This window comes from Chiloscyllium plagiosum, unplaced genomic scaffold (genome assembly GCF_037043375.1).
Source record: "Chiloscyllium plagiosum isolate Xiang-an unplaced genomic scaffold, Cpla_swu_hap1 HiC_scaffold_18, whole genome shotgun sequence".
Lineage (NCBI taxonomy): Eukaryota > Metazoa > Chordata > Chondrichthyes > Orectolobiformes > Hemiscylliidae > Chiloscyllium > Chiloscyllium plagiosum.
Window position 1 is genome coordinate 3070765 of NW_028270156.1, and position 24112 is coordinate 3094876.

At 43.6% G+C, this 24112-nt stretch overlaps 1 protein-coding gene across 15 annotated transcripts in view; it reads right to left on the bottom strand.

Annotated features, from left to right (window-relative positions):
- ano1a (anoctamin 1, calcium activated chloride channel a) overlaps window positions 1-24112 on the bottom strand; it is a 228939-nt gene that overhangs the window by 101590 nt on the left and 103237 nt on the right. For all 15 annotated transcript variants that reach the window (XM_043705340.2, XM_087996249.1, XM_087996250.1 and 12 more), the window contains 2 exons: window positions 4501-4565; window positions 24-158 (listed from right to left, as the gene is read on the bottom strand). In XM_043705340.2, coding sequence (XP_043561275.2) covers window positions 24-158; window positions 4501-4565 — 200 coding nt within the window. The remainder of the gene's footprint in view (window positions 1-23; window positions 159-4500; window positions 4566-24112) is intronic.

Genomic DNA, 24112 nt, shown 5'->3' on the forward strand with positions numbered 1-24112 from the left:
GAATGAAATTGCTCTAACAATACCTGGGAATGTTGTAATCAACAGTTGCACAGCCATACAGGAAGACAATGACCCCAACAGTGGATGCTGGGATCAGTAACTGTGTGTAGACTCCAAGCCAGGCAAAGTAGAAGGCAATCTTCTCACCAAAGTACTTCCTGAAAGAGATCATCTGTTCATTTGAAAATCTCAGTTGTTTCCAAACGATCATTAATGTAAATAGAATAAAGATGCAATCCTCAAATGAAAGTTGTGTTTCTTTTTAAAACTATATGTCTGTTGAATGACACATTCCCCTCTCTCCATTTGTTGTACTGTGATGTCTTCTCTATAACCTTTCAAAAGCCAGGTGGGAAAAACTTCAAAGCGCTCAACACCCGTGACTCACCAATTAAGCTTCTTCACGCCATCTGACCGCAGTCAGACTCCATCCAAGGATCTGTGTTAGTAAAAGACACCTTCACATCACATCCAATTGAGAAAGTGGCACAGCCATACAAAGGGACGACACTCTGGGACTCCCAACCAGATCGATTGCCCAAGTGCAGAAACAGGAGAGGACTAACCAGTGAATTCTTGTGATCAAACATAGCTATTTTCAGAATTTAGCCATTTAATAGGAATATGCAACCAGTGAAGCTAAGTTTCAAAAAGTCCTTCAAAAGAAAATTCACTCGAGGGGATCATCTAAACTTTGGCATGAGTTAGATATTGCTGATCAATCCTTTTACTGCATCATGAGATTGTACAGTAAGCTCTGGGAGATCTCACACACAAACAGCAAGTAATTAGCAAAACAAAATGGTCTGCTAGGTTCATTGCATGAGATAACAGGCCATCCATTTTGGAGGAGAAAGGGAGGACTGCAGATGCTGGAGATCAGAGCTGAAAATGTGTTGCTGGAAAAGCGCAGCAGGCCAGGCAGCATCCAAGGAGCAGGAGAATCGACGTTTCAGGCATGAGCCCTTCTTTCCTGAAGAAGGGCTCATGCCCGAAAAGTTGATTCTCCTGCTCCTTGGATGCTATCCATCTTGGACTCAAAGATAATGTATCTGATTTTTTTTAAAAATTAAACTGGGTAGGAGCTAGGAACTGTGGATGAGAGGGAAAGTTAGGGACTTAAGTACAAAAATTATTTTTAAAAAAAACAAATGGATGGCAAAATGATAATTTAAAACATTACTGAATCAACAAAATTCACAAAAGAGACGATACCACGTTACAATTGTAATAAGCTCTGGTTGAAGCCATTCCAGGAGTTACTCTAAGTGAGACCAGACTCCAAACCGCAGCAAGAAATCATGCCCTGGGACACGGAGGTGCAGAGTAGTGCCCGGGATAAATGACAAGGACAGGGTGAATAGATTTAGAATGAATGTAGCCGATTATAGAGGGGTCTAATGGAAAGATCTAAAGATGATCAAAGGAATGGAATGACAAGAGAAAGGCTCTCTTATTCTGGCTCCTTCTAGTGACCTCACTTAAGGTTAAAGCCAAGGTGTTCAGGATCAGACAGACTGGATGGAACTGAAATACAGATTGGTGGGCGGCACGGTGGCACAGTGGTTAGCACTGCTGCCTCACAGCGCCTGAGACCCGGGTTCAATTCCCGCCTCAGGCGACTGACTGTGTGGAGTTTGCACATTCTCCCCGTGTCTGCGTGGGTTTCCTCCGGGTGCTCCGGTTTCCTCCCACAGTCACAAAGATGTGCAGGCCAGGTGAATTGGCCATGCTAAATTGCCCGTAGTGTTAGGTAAGGGGTACATGTAGGGGTATGGGTGGGTTGCGCTTCGGCGGGGCCGTGTGGACTTGTTGGGCCGAAGGGCCTGTTTCCACACTGTAAGTAATCTAATCTTAAAAAAAAATTCCTGACAAAAGCTGTGAAGCTAGATTAATTGATTAACACTGACAAAAATGCAGAATCACAGAACCAAGATGGACCAATGAAGTCACAGATCCTCCATGATTCAAGCCAGCAGTGAAATAGGCTCAAGGGGCTTAATGGCCTCAGTTTCCATACAGATGATTCTGATGTTAAAATTTGCTCAGCTTCATCTTCAATGACTGTGGAACTAGGTTATTTTGCTTTAACCATTTACATTTAAACAGATTTTAGCTGCTGCAATAGCCTGAAAACACATTTCTCTGGTGGTCCAGAAAGACTCACCCTAATGACTTCTTGCATGTCATTTTCACTTTCCCAAACTTGGGATTCAAACGCTAAATTTGAACTCAACCTTCAGTGCACAGGCTCATTAAATTGATTCCAGCACTCCACATAGCACTGAGGAAACCATACAGAATGCAGTTTACTTTCACAACAGATAACAGATGGCCAAGGGCAGAAGAGTCTCAAACTATCGAGCTCAGTGTCTCTTCATAGCTCCCTGGGGTGGGAGGATGAGGGGACAATGAGAATAGGGGTGACAGGCTAATGTAGCCATTAGTAATTTCATGGCAACTGACAGGAATTACTCATGGAGTAGCAGTAAGAATTGTGAAATCAGGAAAGATACAAAGGTTTCCTCAGGAACGTTAGCCTATTCCACTGTCCCCTTTACTCATCAGTACTGACTGATGGACATGAGCAAGGGGACAAGTGTGGGGAGTTGTTGGGGGGGGGGGGGGGGGGGGATGGGGGAAGGAGGAGAAGAGAGAGGGGGGGAGGAGGAGAAGAGAGAGGGGGAGGAGGAGGAGAAGAGAGAGGGGGGGGAGGAGGAGAAGAGAGAGGGGGGGGAGGAGGAGAAGAGAGAGGGGGGGAGGAGGAGAAGAGAGAGGGGGGGAGGAGGAGAAGAGAGAGGGGGGGGAGGAGGAGAAGAGAGAGGGGGGGAGGAGGAGAAGAGAGAGGGGGAGGAGGAGGAGAAGAGAGAGGGGGGGGAGGAGGAGAAGAGAGAGGGGGGGGAGGAGGAGAAGAGAGAGGGGGGGGAGGAGGAGAAGAGAGAGGGGGGGGAGGAGGAGAAGAGAGAGGGGGGGGAGGAGGAGAAGAGAGAGGGGGGGGAGGAGGAGAAGAGAGAGGGGGGGGGAGGAGAAGAGAGAGGGGGGGGGGAGGAGAAGAGAGAGGGGGGGGGAGGAGAAGAGAGAGGGGGGGGGAGGAGAAGAGAGAGGGGGGGGGAGGAGAAGAGAGAGGGGGGGGAGGAGAAGAGAGAGGGGGGGGAGGAGAAGAGAGAGGGGGGGGAGGAGAAGAGAGAGGGGGGGAGGAGAAGAGAGAGGGGGGGAGGAGAAGAGAGAGGGGGGGGAGGAGAAGAGAGAGGGGGGGGGAGAAGAGAGGGGGGGGGAGAAGAGAGGGGGGGGGAGAAGAGAGGGGGGGGGAGAAGAGAGGGGGGGGGAGAAGAGAGGGGGGGGGAGAAGAGAGGGGGGGGGGGAGAAGAGAGGGGGGGGGAGAAGAGAGAGAGGGGGGGAGAAGAGAGAGAGGGGGGGAGAAGAGAGAGAGGGGGGGAGAAGAGAGAGAGGGGGGGAGAAGAGAGAGAGGGGGGGAGAAGAGAGAGAGGGGGGGAGAAGAGAGAGAGGGGGGGAGAAGAGAGAGAGGGGGGGAGAAGAGAGAGAGGGGGGGAGAAGAGAGAGAGGGGGGGAGAAGAGAGAGAGGGGGGGAGAAGAGAGAGGGGGGGGGAGAAGAGAGAGGGGGGGGGAGAAGAGAGAGGGGGGGGGAGAAGAGAGAGGGGGAGGATGAGAGAGGGGGGGGGAAGAGAGAGGGGGGGAAGAGAGAGGGGGGGAAGAGGAGGGGGGGGAAGGAGAGGGGGGGGAGAGAGAGGGGGGGGAGGGGTGGGGGAGTGAGGGGGGGAGAGAGGGATGGGGGGAAGAGGAGGGGGGGGAAGTGAGAGGGGGGGAAGAGAGAGGGGGGGGAAGAGAGAGGGGGGGGGAAGAGAGAGGGGGGGGGAAGAGAGAGGGGGGGAGGACGAGAGAGGGGGGGAAGAGGAGGGGGGAAAGAGGGGGGGAAAGAGAGAGGGGAGGGGGGAAAAGAGAGAGGGGGGGGGGGGAAGAAAGAGGGGGAGGGGGGTAAATTGCTTGAATAATATTCTTACACCTGATCCTCAGTCAGTCAGACAATCCCTTGCCTCCATTTAGGAACAGTAATTATAAAACTTTCTAATATAGTATTTTTATAGTTCATCTCCCTCCACTTGCACGTTCCTTTCAAGTCACCTTATTGAAACTAAACACTTTTGCAAAACAAGTAATAAACGCAGAAAGTGAAAATATACTTTCAAAAATGGACTGATCTCTTTTTTAAAACAGTTTCTATTAATTGACAATGCAATAATAGTCTATATAAACAAAAGTCAACCCGAAATTAACCACTCATTGTGACTCGGATACTTGTGAAAGACATCTTCGTTGTAGATAAATAAATCATCTCGATTGGAACTCTCACTTTTGCATGGCATCATTATTAATGCATTATTTATACTCATACATAGGATTCTGCCAGCAGAACAAAGACAGTATCATCAGTAAAAGGAAAATCATTTTTGCTAGTCAATGAATTAACCACATGTTCCTTACCTAACGAGATCAAGTGGCTGGAATTTGTAAAATATTCCATAACTAGCCCATTCTTTATAGAGGAGCTGAAGGAGAAGGTATAGAATTAGATTAATTGCACATATCCTGAAAACTTGCAGTCTACACAATCACAGAAGCTGACGCATATTTCAATGATTACAGGCTCAATGTGTAGAGGTGACATTAGAGAATCATACAGCTCTACAGCATAGAAAAAGACTCTTCAGCCCATCAAGCCTGCCTTGGTCAAAAACAAACTAACTAACTATTCTCGTCCCACTTTCCAGAACTTGGCACAACCCACATCTGTTTGAGCATAAATCAGGAATCACAGCTGCAACAATTGGTACATTGCTCAGAGATTCTGTACTGACCACAATAGTGTTAGGATACATGAAAACACAAGGCCCTAGAAACTTGAAGCTAATACTTGATTATCTCTACAACAAACCCAATTATAAATACACATTAGCTCAAATGATTAAAATGATTACAAAATCACGTTTATCTGCAGCATTAATATGGAGAACATCCCAAGCCACTGCACAAATAAAACAAAACACAGGGAGGAATTAGGAGCAACTGAAAAATGCCATTTAAACCCATACATCAAACAAAAAGGTCAAGGGGATTGGGCAAGAGGTTGCTAGAGCACAGGACCACGATTGTTGGGTGAAATGCAATTGGAAGATTACTGCTGGCTTGCCATTGCCATGTGATCTCTGCATCACCAGGAAGTCCAAAGGGAAGAGTGATACTAAAACAGTAACACTTGGAAATGAATGGACTCACTGTACAGGAACTCCATTTGGAGGCACGTAAGAAAGTCAGATCAGTATGTGCCATTCGCATGTTTTACTCATTTCCTCCTTTCTGGGAGAACCTGCGTGCGCAGACTGAGACACATAATTTCTTACATGGCATCAGGAACAGTGTTGAAAATATGTTGCTGGAAAAGCTCAGGTTAGGCAGCATGCAAGGAACAGGAGAATCGATGTTTCGGGCATAAGCCCTTCTTCAGGAATGAGGAAAGTGTGTCCAGCAGGCCAAGATAAAAGGTAGGGAGGAGGGACTTTGGGGAAGGGCTCCTCATCAGGAACAGTGTGCCTGCTAATTCTTTTTCAAGTGTGCGTTAACCTTTAAGGTATGGGTACATCAGCAACATCTCAAATCAGACAATGCTGCAAACAGTTACAGCCACTGATCGTGCCAACATGGAGTAGCTGTGGACACATGCAGCTTTGAGAGAACACTGGTCAGGAAGAGCATATCTGAAAATTTGAGCATTCTCAGAGCTATGAGAGTGCCAGCTGCTGAAATAAACACCAAGGGAGGGTTTAAAATCAAAACTTTGAATATTGGAAGAGTCAAAATGATTATGCATTTGCACTCCCTGCTGCTGTGGCAATGAAAGGATACGTGACCTGGAACTGATCTCTTTCCAACCTCCCACCCCCACTCAGTGGCAAAACTATGAAATAGCTGCAGTTAGTTACACTTAAAACAAAACAGCAAAGTTTAGGAGTACTGTTAACGCAGTGCTACACTACAATAGCTGGAGAAAGAATACTACAAGCTATAGTGCAGCCTCTACCTCACGAAGCAGAAAACATAGAACATAGAACATAGAAGAATACAGCGCAGTACAGGCCCTTTGGCCCTTGATGTTGCGCCGATCCAAGCCCACCTAACCTACACTAGCCCACTATCCTCCATATGCCTATCCAATGCCCGTTTAAATGCCCATAAAGAGGGAGAGTCCACCACTGCTACTGGCAGGGCATTCCATGAACTCACGACTCGCTGAGTAAAGAATCTACCCCTAACATCTGTCCTATACCTACCCCCCCTTAATTTAAAGCTATGCCCCCTTGTAATAGCTGACTCCATACGTGGAAAAAGGAGCCAGACTACAGAGATTTTGAAGGCTTTGGAGAAATATTCTGAGCCCTGTATTGATGTTGCTTACTTGCTCAGAAGATTTCCAGGGAGAGGGTGACTATTGATCAGTTTGTGACTGCACTGATGCATCGCACTGAATCCAGAGAGTTTGCACAATTGCAATAATGCCCAAGAGATAGGCTTGACAAATTCCAAGGTGAAAGTGAGGACTGCAGAGGCTGGAGACCAGAGTCAAGATTAGAGTGATGCTGGAAAAGCACAGCAGGTCATACAGCATCCGTGGAGCAGGAAAATTGACATTTCAGGCAGGAGACCTTCATCAGAAAGGGCTCCTGCCCAAAACATTGATTTTCCTGCTCCTCGGATGCTGCCTGGCCTGCTGTGCTTTCTCAGCACCACTCTAATCTTGACAAATTCCAAGATGAACCTTTTGAAAGATATCAGCTGGAAGAGGAGAAAATTATTTAAGAAAACTATCAGCATAGCCATAAGCTCCAAGGTAGTGCTCAATCTGTAGCTGGAGCATATTAAAGTGGGAGAACTAATGAGGCTTTGTATTATGCAAGGATACGGTACAGAATGAATTAGAATAGAGAAATATTTAAGGAAACATGGTATGGATGGAAATGGTAATGTCATTGGACTAGTAGTGCAGAATCCAATTAGTGCTCTGGGGACATGGGCTCAAATCCTACACCAGATGGCAAAATTTCACAGGGGCAGCATGGTAGCTCAATGGTTAGCACCGCTGCCTCACAGCACCAGGGACCCAGGTTCGATTCCACTCTGGGGTGACACAGGAGTTTGCATTTTCTCCTTGTGTCTGCATGGGTTTCCTCAGGATACTCCAGATTCTTCCCACAGTCCAAAGATGTGCAGGTTAGGTGGACTGACCATGAGAAAATACAGGGTTACAGGGATATGGTAGAAGGGTGACCTGGGAGGGATGCTCTTTGGAGGGTCAGTGTGGACTCTATGGGCTGAATAGCCTGCTTCCATACTGTAGGGATTCTACCAAGTGTCAGCAGAAAGACCAAGAGTCAGAGGGTGGAATTTAAATATTGTGAAGATCACACCCAGTGTGGGAGAAGCAATGCTCTGTTAGAAGTTGTGGCCCTTTAAACAGGGTGGCTTAGCTCAGAGTAACAAAGCAAGCAGATGAAAATGGCTGCTGGATAGATGTCAGACAATGAAGCTGGTAAATCATTCTGCACTGTACAACAGGGGCCATTTCAAAGTCTAAAAGCCGAGGAATGGATAGTGACTAGGAGGGTGATGACAGCAGGAGCAGAACACTGAGCACATGTGAAAGGGTCACACAGACACTGACGCTTTGTTCAACATCACAAGGTTCACAGACCCAAGAGAAATTATTCCAGATAGAGCCCTCAAAAAAGGTAAGTTTCAGGTGATATTATGGAATGGCCCTCATCCCCAGAGAAAGAAGCAGCTAAGAGCCCACTGTAGTAGGAAAAATAATGATCGGGAATTCCAGATAAAGGAGAATCCGCTCATCTCCATTAAAGACAGACTGAAGTTGAACAGTAACTTGCTCCAGAAGAGGGATGTAGCATTCCACAATCACTAATTGAAAAGTTTCCTGTTGAACAGATTCTTAAAATTCTAAACATTTTCACGCATCTTGGATCTCTTCCTGGTAGCTACCATTTCAAAGTGACGTGTGCGCTAACTCAAATCGGCTGAGCAGCGCCTAAAACACATATGGAGAACTGGAAAAGGGAATTATTAATAAAGTGACAACTCCCACAGACTGAATTAGCAGCTCGTTGACAGGGAAGGATCGGAAAAAGAACGAACATGGATTCCAAAGGATTTCAATAAATCTTTAACGAGCTCTCGTTACACGTGCTGACACTGTTGAAGAAACTTTACTACAACTTGCCAAGCCAACGTTATTCACCACCTTCAACATGACGGATGGTCACTGGTAGGTGAAGCTGGATGATAGCAGCTGTTTTCTAACCACATTCTCAACGTTAGTTACAACACACTTGTTAGACCTCAACTGGAGCATTGTGAACAGTTACAGGGAAGTATAGGAAAAATGTGAACACATTGCAGTTTGTGCAGAAGCAATTTCCAGAAATGGCTCCAGGAACAACCAACCTCATAACTGAAGTTTGAAGTTGGGACTGTTCTCCTTGGGGAGAAGATGGAGGAGATTGGATAGGGGCTTTCAAAATCACAAACGGACTAGATATCGTAGACAGGGACAAACTATTCCCACTCAAAAGAACAAACAAGAGTGCACAGATTTAAAGTGCTGTAAAAGCAGTAAGTGTGAAGTGACAGAACGGTTTTTCACACAGCGAGTATAACACGTGTGGAAGACACTACCTGGAAAATGCAGAGGCAACAGAGGAATTTGAGAGAGCATTGGATGCAAAAAGGGGATAGAGAGAAAACAGGAGAGTGGCACAAGGTAGTGACATGCATTTGATCAGCAGGTGCAGGCACAATGGGCCAAATAGCCTCTTCCTGGAGCTGTAACAAACCTGATTCTGAGAATAAGGCAGCCAGCATGAGAGAGTCAATGATCATTCCAAACTGGAAGCCATTGTGGATGATCTATTTGTCTATGAATGTGGAGTTACGATGGAAGGAGCATGACAGACCTCAATCAAAATCCAGTATGACTGCAGGGGACAGCTCACTGCTGGGGACAGCTCACTGCTGGGGACAGCTCATTGCAGGAGCTTGAAGCCGAAGAAAATGAAGCAATTGAAGGTCTGCGTGGTCAAGTACACAGGTCACATACTGACAGTAAAAGGACTTCATTGGTTACTGACCCACAACAGGGATGCAGTGACCAAGACAAGATCAAGGCCTGCAGATCTAAAGGTGATGTAAAGTACATGCAAAGACTGACAAGGTGAAACAGACTAAAGTTAACAGTTGTATTGATGAATGATAGTTTTTATTGTTGAGCATGTACGTGGGGTAATTTATAATTATAAATAATAGCACTTGCTTCGACATTTAAAAGGATGTTTGCAGGAATTCAATGGCATTGGTGTACTGGCTGGTGATGTCTAACTCAGCTGAAAGGAACTTTGTATTTAACTCTGGCAGATACTAGACACACCAAGGTGACAGCAGAGGTGAAGCAATGACCTGGGACTTGCTTACATGGGGTTGGAGTCTTTAAATGCCAAATCAGTCTGTTCCTTGAAGACCATTTTTCAGGTTGTCACTTTGGGCAAATGGATGATAAAGGTTAGAGGTCACTATTTAAACTGTTCCTTGAGAGGAAAGTATCAAATTTCCAGCTGGCAGGGAACCCTCTGAGCAGGTAGATCACTCATGATCCCAATGTATAGTGGGGTAGGGGGTTGAACAATCTATTCCTTTGGTCTTATGATCTTAAAGGGAAAAGCAAACAAAAAAAGCTCATAAAAACCCTTTGCGCTGAACTATAAATTTAGGTAGTAATTAATTTCTCTCAATATGCATAAATACAGAATTAGTTTGCTAAAATCCATTGTTAAGAAGTTACCATAGTATTAATAGTGGACTAATTTATCTCAGGCCTGAAAACTTTAATTGCTCAGGAGGTAGTTTGTGCAAAAACAGAAACTCTTGGATAGATGATGTGACATGAGCACAAGCAGTGACATTAGCACACCAGATTGTCAAAAGTTGGATACAAAAGGTTATTGCATGAAACACTATAATCTCTTTTTCCCCACAATTACCATGCTAAGGTGACCCTTACAACACACATACACAGATTCATCATGACAAAAGCCTTGAGCAGGAGTTCCGCAAAGCTTTTGAGGACGTCAACCAGTCGGGCGTCATTAGTCTCTTGCACTTGAAGATCAGAAGATTTACATGACCCTTAGCCTTCATTTATTTTGTGGGAAGATTTTTTGAACTGAGAACAGGATGAACTTCTGACTGTTCTATACAAAGACTCATCTCAGAAAAAATCAGAATGAACCCTTCCCTGAGAACATTTACATATCTATGACCTTTGGAGAGTATCTGTAGTCACTACAATTGTTGCTTAGGGCCATTCATTAAATAATAAAACTTCAACTCAAGTGATCAAAATGCTTTACTATGCCTTAAACAAGGGTTCCAACAAATCCCATAGGAACCTTCAGTGTAATAACCAATGAACACATTAAAAATATAAATCTAAATGGGACATGCAGATTGCCACAAAAGCTTGGATATCGTTTATAGAAATCACCACCAACTTCCTGCAGGCTATTTCAGTCACTTGAGAAAGCCAGCTGGAATGATGAAGAAAATAAGAAAACAACAGATTTTCTGCAGTTAACTAACCAGGAAGAATGGGAATGTTGGGGTAGGGAAGAGTGAGGATGACGGGGTGACAACATAAAAATACTAAAAAAACCTTCAACCGGAGGAGTGTGTAACAACAAAATGTGTCACTCAGCATTTGATTAGAATGTTGTTAAATTATTGCCTTCACCAGCTCTTCACTGCCAGTGCTGCTCTTTTGGACATTGTAGCTCCAAGTAAATAAATATTCCATCATCGAAGATTCAGAGAGAGACTGGATTACAAAAAAAAGTGATATTTATAAAAGTTGTTCAAAACTTTTATTCCTGGAAAATAATTAGAATTGTTTCTATTTAAACAAAAACAAAAAAATACTTTATTTGATGGTGCAGAGTTCAAACATCTTGGAACTTTTCCCTCAGTCAGAAGGTTGTAGATTTAAGTCCAGGCCAGGATTTGAGCTCCAAAATAAGACTGCTGACCACTGCCGTGAGAATATGGGGTGTGCTGTTGGACATACTGTTTAATGAGCCATTGTCATCATTTCAAATGGATATTGAAAAATCCCAGTAACTGAAGAGAAGAGCATGGAAACTTATGGTGTCTTTTTCTTTAAATGCATTCTTGGGATGTTAAAAGGCAGATGTTTAACAGCTAAGCCTTGGAGATGATGATGAGCAGTTCTTGTGGTAAAATGCAGTTAAAGGGAGCAAGATCCAGCGATCGTGGAAAAGGCAGGTTTTCCAAACCAAAAAAACTGCAGATGCAGGAAATCTGAAGCAAAAGCAAATTAATGGAGAAACTCTGGCAGCATCTGTGGACATAAAGTAGAGTTAACATTTCAGGTCCAGTGACCTTTCTTCAGAACTAAATTTCCAAGGAAGGATGGGATGTGACCAAGATGTTGCTGTTCCTTTTGCCTATTGCTAAATAGGTCTTGGCAACAGAGTCTGTGGGAATTTAGGTGATTAAGTGAGCTTTATAGATCTTCAACCAATATCTCAAAAGAAAAGCAGCTTACTCAGTCTGGAGTACAGGCACAGGCTCAGCAAGCACTCACTAACTATTGAGCTGCATCACATGACTATTGCTGCTAATACCGGTTTACTCCTTGGAAACAATAGGACCTAATTGGTTAAGAATGACAGAGGAAAGCCATGTGCTAAGTCTAACTAGAAATCTCCCTAGTATTCAACATACATGTTGCATTCGTGCAACCCACTATAACTAGTTGCTTCAAGATGGCAGACATATAGAAACTTTGATGACCAGATGCTGGGTTTCACTCATAGAAGTTGCTTTGTGCTCCCGTCCACATGACATATCAGTGGATGGTGCTTATAGCATTCCTCAGAAATACCCTTGTCAGACCCAGATAACATGTTCTACCATGGATTTGTGGGACTACTGTGACATCAGTCACCATTTTCATTTGTTTATAAAATAGACACTGCCTTACAAAAAAAAGGTTGAGAGATAAATACCTTTCATACATTTTTCAAAGATATAGCAGATCACTGCAAAGACACTATCTGCAATAAACAGCCTCTGGTCAAGTATGTGAAATATTCTTCAAAATGGATTGATGAACTTAAATGATCAGTATTGGGACTACATCCAGAGTTTATATTTTGTAAGCTCTCGTTTTGTTCCAAAGCTACAGGGGTCAAAATCCTTCAATGGCTGTCAGTCTGAACAGAGAGCGATGTTCATTACATGCTAACATGTTTATGACACTCATTTTCCATATTTTCCCTGATTTGTCATTTGCTGTGCTGCGTCAATTATTTCTGACAATGATTTACTTTCCATTCAACTCAGAGTCAAGTACAAACAGAAATGGTCTGATACTGTTACTTCTGAGCAGGTGGTTTGGGTTAAAATTACCTCTCACGCAGGATCGGGTTTCAGTGCACCCACTTGAAGTCATTCAGTTCTCCTGCAATATTCAATAACACCTACAGCATGACGCTAAGTCTGCTGCAATCTACTTCACCCACTTTGTATTAGAAAAGCAAGCTTGCTTACAGTCACACTAAAGCAAATCAAGAAATTGTAGTATACAAGACAGCTCAGAGTGCTAAGATTGGGCAGGGTCCGGTTTGGAGGAAGGGTCACTGGACCTGAAACGTTAACTGATTTCTCTGCACAGGTGCTGTCAGACTTGCTGAATTTTTTCAGCAACTTCTGTTTTTTGTTTCTGATTTACAGTATCAACAGTTCTTTTGGTGTTTAATTTGCTGAGATTGTCTTCCTGATTTACAAGTACTGTGGTAAAAACAATGACTGCAGATGCTGGAAACCAGATTCTGGATTAGTGGTGCTGGAAGAGCACAGCAGTTCAGGCAGCATCCAATAAGCAGTAAAATCGACGTTTTGGGCAAAAGCCCTTCATCACTGTGGCAGGCTGGGACACCGATCAAAATGAACTGCAGTCAAAAGCAGTAAAGCAACGTGTGAAAAATCAAAATTCACTTGTGGGACGTGAGTGTTGGCGGCTGGGCCTATAGGTCTGAGTACCAACTGCTGCTGCCAATCATCCTTTTTGAGTTTAAGAGTTTGTTTATTTATGAGGGAATAGTGCGAGAGAGCACATCTTAACAAAAAGAGGAACACAAGATAATTTATCACAGGAGCGCAACAAGCCCAGTTAGTATTAGTTAGTTGTAATTATGCCTATAAAGGATCCAGGTATATCACTTATCTCGAGTGGGACTCTTGTGCAAGATTAACGTGGTGCTTCAACAGTTACAAGTATAGGAAGGAGGAACAAGAGTTCCTGCTCCACGATTCAATACGATCGTAGTGATCAGATTTTAATCTCTACTCTAGATTCCTGCATATCTCCAATAATTTTCATCCCCTCTAAACAAGAATCTATTGCTGCCTTAAAAATATTTAAAGGTCCTGCATCCTGTCTTTTGAGGAAGAGAATTCAAAAACTCAAAAAGGTTTTTCCCTCATCTGTCTTAAACAGGTTAATCCCTGATTTTTAAACTATAACACCTTGCTCTCCACTATCCCAAAATGAAACAGTCTTTCAACATCCAGAATTAATAGATTGGGTGGGGCTAATGCAACATCAACATTAAACTCTTTCCAAACTATCACTTCATACCACTGTGTAATTTGGTATTTCTCTCTCATTCCAACTTGAGACAACTCCATCTGGTATTCATGCATAAGCCATTGAATTAAATGCAGTGTCTATAATAGATAAGTAAATCGCGGAGATGAGGGTAGTCTATACCAATAGCGTGAAATGGTTTTGTAGCAAAACCAACAGCTAGTTTTTCTCATCACACCTTGATAGTTCTGCCAACGTTCACAAAGACACTCTTTGGCATCTCATTCCTGAATTGCATTGCCACTATTACTTGGTCTGAACTTAAATCTCAGCAATACCTTCCAAGTCAAAAGATGATAAAGGGATCAAGCCAACTGGTTTGTTGCTATGCCATGAAAATAAAACTTGCGCTGCTGAGCCAGACCAGTTTGACCCTCAATATTATTTCCATATTCTCTGGGTCAAAAAATTTTAAAACCAAAAAACAAACCCTTTAGTGCCAGCAATTGATACAACAGCTATCTTGTACAAGTGAGGGCCATTAAAATTGGCCTTTCCAAGGTGTAACACCAAATTAGTGTTACAAGAATTGATACCAGTTGTCTGTTACCTTGTGGTTGGCTGGTGGACCAAAAGAAGCTCCAGGGAGGGGACACCAAAGAATTCAAACTTTACAGCTCCCTGGGGGTTAAGCAAGTTGTCACTTGAATCAGAGATGATGTAGTTGACATTGCAACATTCAAAATGAGTTATTTTAATAATTTTACACTTTGGTCGGATGCTGAAGGAGGTAGCCCAGTTGGCTAAAAATGCTAACTTAAAACTAAGACTTATTTGGGATCGAGATTTTTTCAGTATTTGAGAGGCACTGTTATGAACAGAAAAAAAAGTGCAAGAGAAACTCAGCAGGTCTGGCAACATATGTGGAGAGAGAAACAGAATGAACATTTCAAGTCCAGTGAACTGCTGTCTTTAGTTCAGATGTCCAGCAGTTTTCTTTTATATTATTACCATACTGAGACCTGGTTTGGCTGACAATATGGAGCTTACAACTGCCAATGTTTGTATAGTGCCCATTGTGCTGTTGGAAGATTAATCCCAAAGTGGCTTAGAGATTTTCCACAGCAGGAATAAGATCTAAATGTACTTTATCAGAAGAGTTTATGGGGAGATCATGGGGACCAGATTTCCACAGGTCATTAATTATCTAAAAGCTAGAAAACCATGGGGCTTTTTCACAGGGATAATAGGGCTCCAATTCACAATCGTCTTTCATCCTAATTTCAGAATTTGTCGCCTGTCAGTAGTTCTTTGATCTCTCTCATTCCTCATGCTACCTTCCATTTCCAGGCGTTACGATAAGACAGTGTGATGTGCCTCCCCAGACATTTAAATGAAATGCTATTTTCTGGAATAACAGCACTTTTACAGTATGATGCAAAGTTAAGAAAGTGCTGTCAAGAAAAAAAAATAGAATGGCCAATATTTAAATAATTTATTGATAATGTAATTGGACTCTACATTTTCAAAAAAATCACTATCAACACCCAAACACAAACTCAAACTTGGTTTTAATGAATCTGGAGTAAAGGTAATTTTTGTTATAAAAACTAATCTTAACTTAAAAAAACTGAAAAGATTACATGAGGATGACAAAAGTCAGTCTCAAAGTACAGAACTCAAATGGTTTGTGATATTGTTGCTTCAAAAATATGACACCCCCACTCCCCACCCAGCAGCTTCTTCCTGAGGTAGAGGGGTTAAATATCAGCTCCCTTTATCCTGCAGCCATGGGCTATGCTTTTTTTTTAAAAAACAAAAAAAGGATCAGTTCCTAAAGCTTAAGCTTCATACACATATCACTAACCTTAAACCACTGACTTCAGTAAATCAGTCTGGTACACTTAATCAGAGCCATTCAGCACAAAAACTGACCCTTTGGTCCAACTCACCTGCACTGACCAGACATCCCAATGTGACCTAGTCCCATTTGCCAACATTAGGCCCACACCCCTCTAAACCCTTCCTATTCACACACCCATCCAGATGCCTTATAAATGCTGTAATTGTATTTTGACCACTTTCTTTGGCAGCTCATTTCATACACGCACCACCCTCTGCATGAAAAAGTTACCCTTCGGATCCTTTTTAAATCTTTCCCCCATGCCCTTCAGCTCTGGGTTCTCCTACTCTGGGGGAAAAAAAATCTGTCTATTCACCCTATCCGTGCTCCTCATGATTTTATAATCCTCTATAATGTCACCCCTCAGCCTCAGAAGGGAAAAAGGGCCAGCCTATTCAGCCTCTCTTTATAATTCAAACCCTCCAGTTGTGTCAACATCTTTGTAAATCCTTTCTGCACCTTCTCAATTCACATCCAATCATTTACATGAATGACAAAAAGCAATGGACCCAACACTGATCCTGGTCTCTCTCACACACACACACACACACACACACACACACACACACACACACACACACACACACAATGGGTGAGAATTCAGTTCAAATCCAGTCCTGATCAGCTAGCCTAAAAGATGTCAATTCATGGCTCAGTTGGTGGAACTTCGGTTTAATAATATCCTGACCTGGGAGGTCAAAGAAAATCAAAGGTCTGAACTACAACATAGAATGTTACAACGCAGTACAGGTCCTTCAGCCCTCTATGTTATGCCAACCTGTGAAATTAATCTGATGCCCATCTAACCTACACCATTCCATTATTATCCACATGTATGCCAAATGCCCATTTAAATTCCCTTAATGTCAGCGAGTCTACTACTGTTTCAGGCAGGCCAGTCCCGGCCCCTACTGAGAGAAAAAACTACCCCTGATATTTGTCCTAAATCAATCACCCCTCAATTTAAAGCTATGTCCCCTCATGTTAGCCTTCACCATCCAAGGAAAAAGGCTCTCACTATCCACCATATCTAACTCTGATTATCTTATACGTCTCAATTAAGTCACCTTTCAACCTTTTCTCCAACGAAAACAGCCTCAGTTCCCTCAGCCTTTCCTCATTAGTCCTTCTCTCCATACCAGGCAACATCCTAGTAAATTTCCTCAAACTTTTCCAAAGCTTCCACATTCTCCCTATAATGCGGTGACCAGAACTGCACACAATACTCCAGGTGCAGCCTTACCAGTGTCTTGTACAGCTGAAACATGACCTAGTGGCTCAGAAACTCAATTCCCGACCAATAAATGCCAACACATCATATGCCTTAACAACCCTATCAACCTGGGTGGCAACTTTCAGGGGTTTATGCACCTGGACACAGATCTCTCTCTGCCAAGAATTTTACCAAGTTAAAAAAAAAATCACAACACCAGGTTATAGTCCAACAGGTTTATTGGAAGCACACTAGCTTTCGGAGTGACGCTCCTTCATCAGGTGATTTTTAACTTTGTACACCCCAGTCCAACACCGGCATCTCCAAATCAAGAATTTTACCCTTAGCCCAGTACTCTGCATTCTGTTACTTCTTCCGTAGTGAACTACCTCACACTTTTCCACATTAAACTCCATTTGCCACTTCCCAGCCCAGCTCTGCATCTTATCTATGTCCCTCTGTAACCCATAACATCCTTCGGCACTATCCACAATTCTGCCTATCTTAGTGTCATCCACAAATTTACTAATCTAAAACACAACATATAACCAAACCCTCCAATGAAATACAGGGGGAACCTCTTCCCCAGATGGTTAATCTTTTAGCTAATAATCACACAACACCAGGTTATAGTCCAACAGGTTTAATTGGAAGCACTAGCTTTCGGAGCGCCGCTCCTTCATCAGGTGGTTGTGGAGGACACAATTTATAGCAAAAGTTTACAGTGTGATGTAACTGAAATTATACATTGAAAAATACCTTGATTATTTGTTAAGCCTCTCATCTACTAGAGTGACCATGATAGTTTCACTTCTTTCATATGTAAATCACAAAATTCTTTAAAAGTTACATTCTCAGGTTAACTGTAACAATTGGTGTCAATTGGGGATGGAGAGTGTGGGGACGGTGATAGGAACAACACTCACTTTCATGATTGCCATTTCATACTGAGACGAGGGAGATTGAGAGGAACGTTATTGTGCTGTAAGCTGGAGGGATGTGGAAACTGGCTGAGACAGACCACAGTGCGGCTTTTAAGATGAAAGCGCTCGATGCAAACCAGGTTGAGATAATGGTATGTCGAAGGCTATTTAGCAATTGTTGTGGATTTAAGTTTGAAGGATTGTGGGTACCTGGATTTCCTGTTTAAAACAAAAAAGATCAATGAATCAAATCAATCAGAATATTTTTTGGCAGTCATCTATCTGGTGATATCTGGGTTCCATGCATTTGGGTTTGAGATGGTGTCAGGTTATCTCCTGCTTGGATATTGGTTGTAGCAGTGGGGTGGGGGAGTTGGGGGAGAAAAATGCCGAAAGATCAATCCCAGCTCACGGTTGTTATGGGTCCAATGTGACGCTTGAAGTCCTGTTCTAGCTGCTCTCACAAGAGAAGCCTCTGAAAGAATTTTGCAAGATTTCCCAATTAGTTCCAGTACAAAAAGAAAGACACCCAGCAACAACTGCATTTTGGACAACACGTTTGGTCCACCAAACCAGCAACCCATGTCCAAATGCAGCAAAATCTGTACAATACCCAGGCTTGGGCTGACAAATGGCAAGTAACGTTCACGCTGCCCAAGTGTTCAGCAATAACCACTTCCAAAGAGATAATTTATCTATTGCTTTTTGACATTCAATGATGTTAGCATCACTGAACCTCCCTCTATCAATACCCTCGAGCTTATCACTGACCAGAGACAGAGTTGGATGAGCAGTGTAAATACACCGGGGCTATAAGAACAGTTTAGAGGCTAGGAATACTACGGTGAGTAATTCACATTCTGACTCCCCAAGCCTGTTCACTAGACAAGGCACCATTCAGGCATGAGATAGAATATTCCCCACTTGCCTGGATGGGTGCAGGCCTAACAACACTCAAAGTTTGACAACATCCAGGACAAACCTGCCAGCAGGATTGGCATCACATCCATAAAATTCATTTCCTCAACCAATGCTCAGTAGCAGTGCGTACCACCTACAGGATATTGACTCAGGGTCCTTAGATACATCTTTCAAACCCACACCCAGTACCATCTAGAAGGACAAGAGTTGCAGTTACATGGGTACACTACCACCTTTATGTTCACCTCCAAGGTGCACACAATCTCTACTTGGAAATATCTCACAGTTCCTTCATTATTGTTCAGTCAAAATCCTGGAATTCCACCCCCTATCCCAATGGGGTACGCAATTGGCTTGACAGTAAGAGACAGAATGGTGGTAGAAGGTGGTTATTCAGATGGAGACCCGAGACTAGTGGTGCGCCACAAGGATAACTGCAAGATCCACTGTTAATCATTTATATACACATTTGGATGAGAATATAGGACGCATGGTTACTAAGTTTCCAGATGAAACCAAAAATGATGGAATATCAGACAGTGAAGGAAGTTATCAGAGTGTACAACAGTATCTTGATCAACTGGGTCAGTGGGCTAAAGGTGTAGCAGATGGAGTTTAATGCAGATAAATACAAGGTGTTGCATTTTGGTAAAACAAACCAGAGCAGGACGTATACAGTCAATCGTAGGGTTCTGGGAAGTGCTGTCAAACAGAGACCAAGGGATGTAGATGCATAGTAGTTTCTTGAAAGTGGAGTCGCACATAGGTGTTCCGTACGCTTACCTCCATTGGTCAGAACATTGAGTATAGGAACCGAGATGTCATATTATGGCTCTACAGGATATTGGTGAGGCCACTTTTGGAATACTGTGTACAATATTGGTCACTCTACTACAGGAAGGATATTATTAAACTGGAAAGGATGAGAGAGAGATTTGCAAGGATGTTGCTGGGATTGGAGAGTTTGAGTTATAAGGGAGAGGCTGGATAGGCCTTTTTTCTTGTGGAGAGGCGGCGGCTGAGGGCTAATCTTGTAGAGATTTATAAAATCATGAGGGGCACAGATAGGGTAAAGAAACAAGGACTTTTCCCTGGGAAGTCCAAAACTAGAAGACATAGGTTTGGGGTGAGGGGAAAGACATAGGAGACACCTAAGGGGCAACATTTTCACACAAAGGGTGGTGCGTGAATGGAGTGAGCTGCCAGAGGAAGGGGGAGGCTGGTACAATTACAACATTGAAAAGACACTTGGACAGATACATGGATAGGAAAGGTTTAGAGGGATGTGGGCCAGATGCAGGCAAATGGAACTAGGTCAGTTTAGGAAACCTGGTCAGCATGGACAAGTTAGACCGAAGGCCTGTTTCAGTGCTATGTGACTATGACTAAATACAGCAACTAATTTCTCTCAAACAGCAAAATGAAAGTGTTAAAACAATCTTTTAGTTGAAGAATTTGTTGGTGATGGGATAAATACTGGCCAGAAAACTGAAGACAATACACACAATAAAAAAAGCCCCTGGCTTATTTCAACAGTGCAGCCATCCCTCAGTACTGCACTGGAACTCAGCATCTAGAACCCTGAGCTGAGAAATGATGCCAACTAAGATGCCTCAAGTTGTTCAGTCAACCCAACTGTTTCATCTTTCCTGAAGAAGGGCTAATGCCCGAAACGTCGATTCTCCTGTTCCCTAGATGCTGCCTGACCTGCTGCGCTTTTCCAGCAACACATTTCCATCTCTGATCTCCAGCATCTGCAGACCTCACTTTCTCCTGTTTCATCAGTCACCTGACCTTACAGGAACAAGGTCTCAAACACATGTGCTCAATCTAACACATATCCACGCTTCCTAAAGGAACATGCAGAAATCAGACTCTTTCTCAGAAAGATGTTCCAACACAATAACTGCAATCAGTACATGTTAAACTGGCGTGAGCCCGTACATTCTTCTGGATTGCTATTCATGGAAACAGATGGAATTTTGTTTCTAAACAAAGATATTACTTTAAAAAATGGAAGTGACAAAAATAAACTGAATGTCAATGTCATTTCGAATGGTATATATACACTTGCTCTTTATCCAGAGTTTATACAGCCTAGTCCCAGTTCCGAGACTGTGTTTATATAACAGTGAAATTCACAGGAACATCAAGCTCAGCTCACCCAATCAAATCAACTTTTAGTAGATACTTTTCTTAAGCTCCAACTGGCACTGTTCACTTTTCTCACCATCGCTACTAAAAACTAAAGTTACATGCTGCCCAAATCCATTTGAACCATTTTTAAAAGCACACAAATTGCAGAACAATTGGCTATGGTTATTCTCTTTTTAGCTACTCCGAACAGCCCAATGAAGGACATACAAAATCTGACAAAAACAAGCCATTTGACCCAACTGTTATTTTTTTATGTCCCATCTATTTTCTTCCAGTCAATGTTTTACACTAATTATATAACTTCCTATTCTTGACACCATGAGAATAGAGCTGAAAATGTGTTGCTGGAAAAGCGCAGGTCAGGCAGCATCTAAGGAACAGGAGAATCGACGTTTCGGGCATAAGCCCTTCTTCAGGAATGAGGAAAGTTTGTCCAGCAGGCTAAGATAAAAGGTAGGGAGGAGGGACTTGGGGGAGGGGTGTCGGAAATGTGATAGGTGGAAAGAGGTCAAGGTGAGGGTGATAGGTCAGACTGGGGTGGGGGCGGAGAGATCAGGAAGAAGATTGCAGGTTAGGAAGGCGGTGCTGAGTTCGATGGATTTGACTGAGACAAGGTGGGGGGGAGGGGAAATGAGGAAACTGGTGAAATCCAAGTTCATCCCTTGTGGTTGGAGGGTTCCTAGGCGGAAGATGAGGCGCTCTTCCTCCAACCGTCGTGTTGTTGTGGTCTGGCGATGGAGGAGGCCAAAGAGGTGGAGGAGTTCTGCCACCTCCAAACGGACCCCACCACCAAGGATAGATTTCCCTCCCCTCCCCTATCAGCATTCCGTAAAGACCACTCTCTCCGTGACTCCCTCGTCAGATCGACACCCCCCACCAACCCAACCTCCACTCCCGGCACCTTCCCTTGCAACCGCAGGAGGTGCAAGACTTGCGCCCACACCTCCCCCCTCACCTCCCTCCAAGGCCCTAAAGGAAACTTCCATATCCGCCACAGATTCACCTGCACCTCCACACACCTCATCTATTGCATCCTCTGCACCCGATGTGGCCTCCTCTATATTGGGGAGACAGGCTGGCTACTTGCGGAGCGTTTCAGAGAACACCTCTGGGACATCCGGACCAACCAACCAACCCAACCACCCTGTGGCTCAACACTTCAACTCCCCCTCCCACTCCACCAAGGATATGCAGGTCTTTGGACTCCTCCATTGCCAGACCACAACAACACGACGGTTGGAGGAAGAGCGCCTCATCTTCCGCCTAGGAACCCTCCAACCACAAGGGATGAACTCGGATTTCACCAGTTTCCTCATTTCCCCTCCCCCCACCTTGTCTCAGTCAAATCCATCGAACTCAGCACTGCCTTCCTAACCTGCAATCTTCTTCCTGACCTCTCCGCCCCCACCCCAGTCTGACCTATCACCCTCACCTTGACCTCTTTCCACCTATCACATTTCCGACACCCCTCCCCCAAGTCCCTCCTCCCTACCTTTTATCTTAGCCTGCTGGACAAACTTTCCTCATTCCTGAAGAAGGGCTTATGCCCGAAACGTCGATTCTCCTGTTCCCTGGATGCTGCCTGACCTGCTGCACTTTTCCAGCAACACATTTTCAGCTCTGATCTCCAGCATCTGCAGTCCTCACTTTCTCCACCATGAGAATAGAGTTATAGAGTCAGATGTACAGCATGGAAACAGACCCTCAGTCCGACATGAGCATGCCAACCAGATATCCTAACCTAATCTAGTACCATTTGCCAAAATTTGGCCCATATCCCTCCAAACTCTTCCCATTCATGTTCCCATCCAGATACCTTTTAAATGTTGTACCAGTCTCCACCATTTCCTCCCACACCACTTCCTTCATTCCATACGCACACCAATTTTTGCATGAAAATGCAAAAATTGTCCCTTTGGTCCCTTTTATATCTTTCCCCTCTCACCCTAAACCTATACCGTCTAGTTCTGAACTCCACCACCCTCGGGAAAAGACCTTGTCTATATACCCTATCCATGCCCCTCATGATTTTATAAGCCTTTATAAGCTCACCCCTCAGCCTCCGACACTCCAGCGAAAACAGCCCCAGCCTATTCAACCTCTCCCTACAGCTTAAACCCTCCAACCCTGGCAACATTCTTGAAGAGATTCAGAAAAGATTTACAAGAATCCTTCCAACAGGAGACCAGAATTGCACACAATATTCCAAAAATGGTCTAACCAATATCCTGTACAACTGCAATGCCACATCCCAACCCCTATACGCAATGCTCTGATCAATAAAGGCAAGCATACTAAATGCCTTCTTCACTATCCTATCCTATCGCCCTGTGACTACACTTTCAAGGAGGAGAAAGTGAGGACTGCAGATGCTGGAGACCAGAGCTGAAAATGTGTTGCTGGAAAAGCGCAGGTCAGGCAGCATCCAAGGAGCAGGAGAATCGACGTTTCGGGCATGAGCCCTTCTTCAGGATTCCTGAAGAAGGGCTCATGCCCGAAACGTCGATTCTCCTGCTCCTTGGATGCTGCCTGACCTGCTGCGCTTTACAGCAACACATTTTCAGCTACACTTTCAAGGAACAATGAACCTGCACGCGAAGGTCTCTTTGTTCAGCAACACTGCTCAGGAACTTAAGTGCATAAATCCTGTCCTGATTTGCTTTTCCAAAATGCAGCACCTCACATTTATCTAAATTAAACTCTATCTGCCACTCCTTGGCCCACCTGGTTATGTTTCCATTGTATTCTTTTTCATTGCCTACTATACCTCTAATTTTGGTGTTGGTAAGTTTGCAGTTAACTATATCTTCAATGTTCACATCCAAATCATTTATATAAAATGACAAAATGCAGTGGACCCAGAAAATCTTCACTTAGTCGGTCTTTAAAGGCCAGTGTATGTTTACCAACAGCCATATGGATTTACATTCTAACTGCCCTTTGACAAAGCAGATTCACCCAAAATCTTGATTGCAATTATCAGTCACACAATACATTTATGGCTCTTAGTGACACTCTACATGAGAGAATCTGCCCTATATATACACCCGATAGAATTTCCTTTATAATTTTTTAAAAACCTCCATTGGGTCACTAGTCATATCCTCTGGTGGAAGAGAAAGCTAAGGCCTTTATTACCAAAAATATAGGCAAAGTCTGCTTTGCCATTTGATGAGATCATGACTAATTTGGTAATCCTCAACTCCACTTTCCTTCTTTTTCCTCCAGGATCCCGATCCTCTTATTGATTA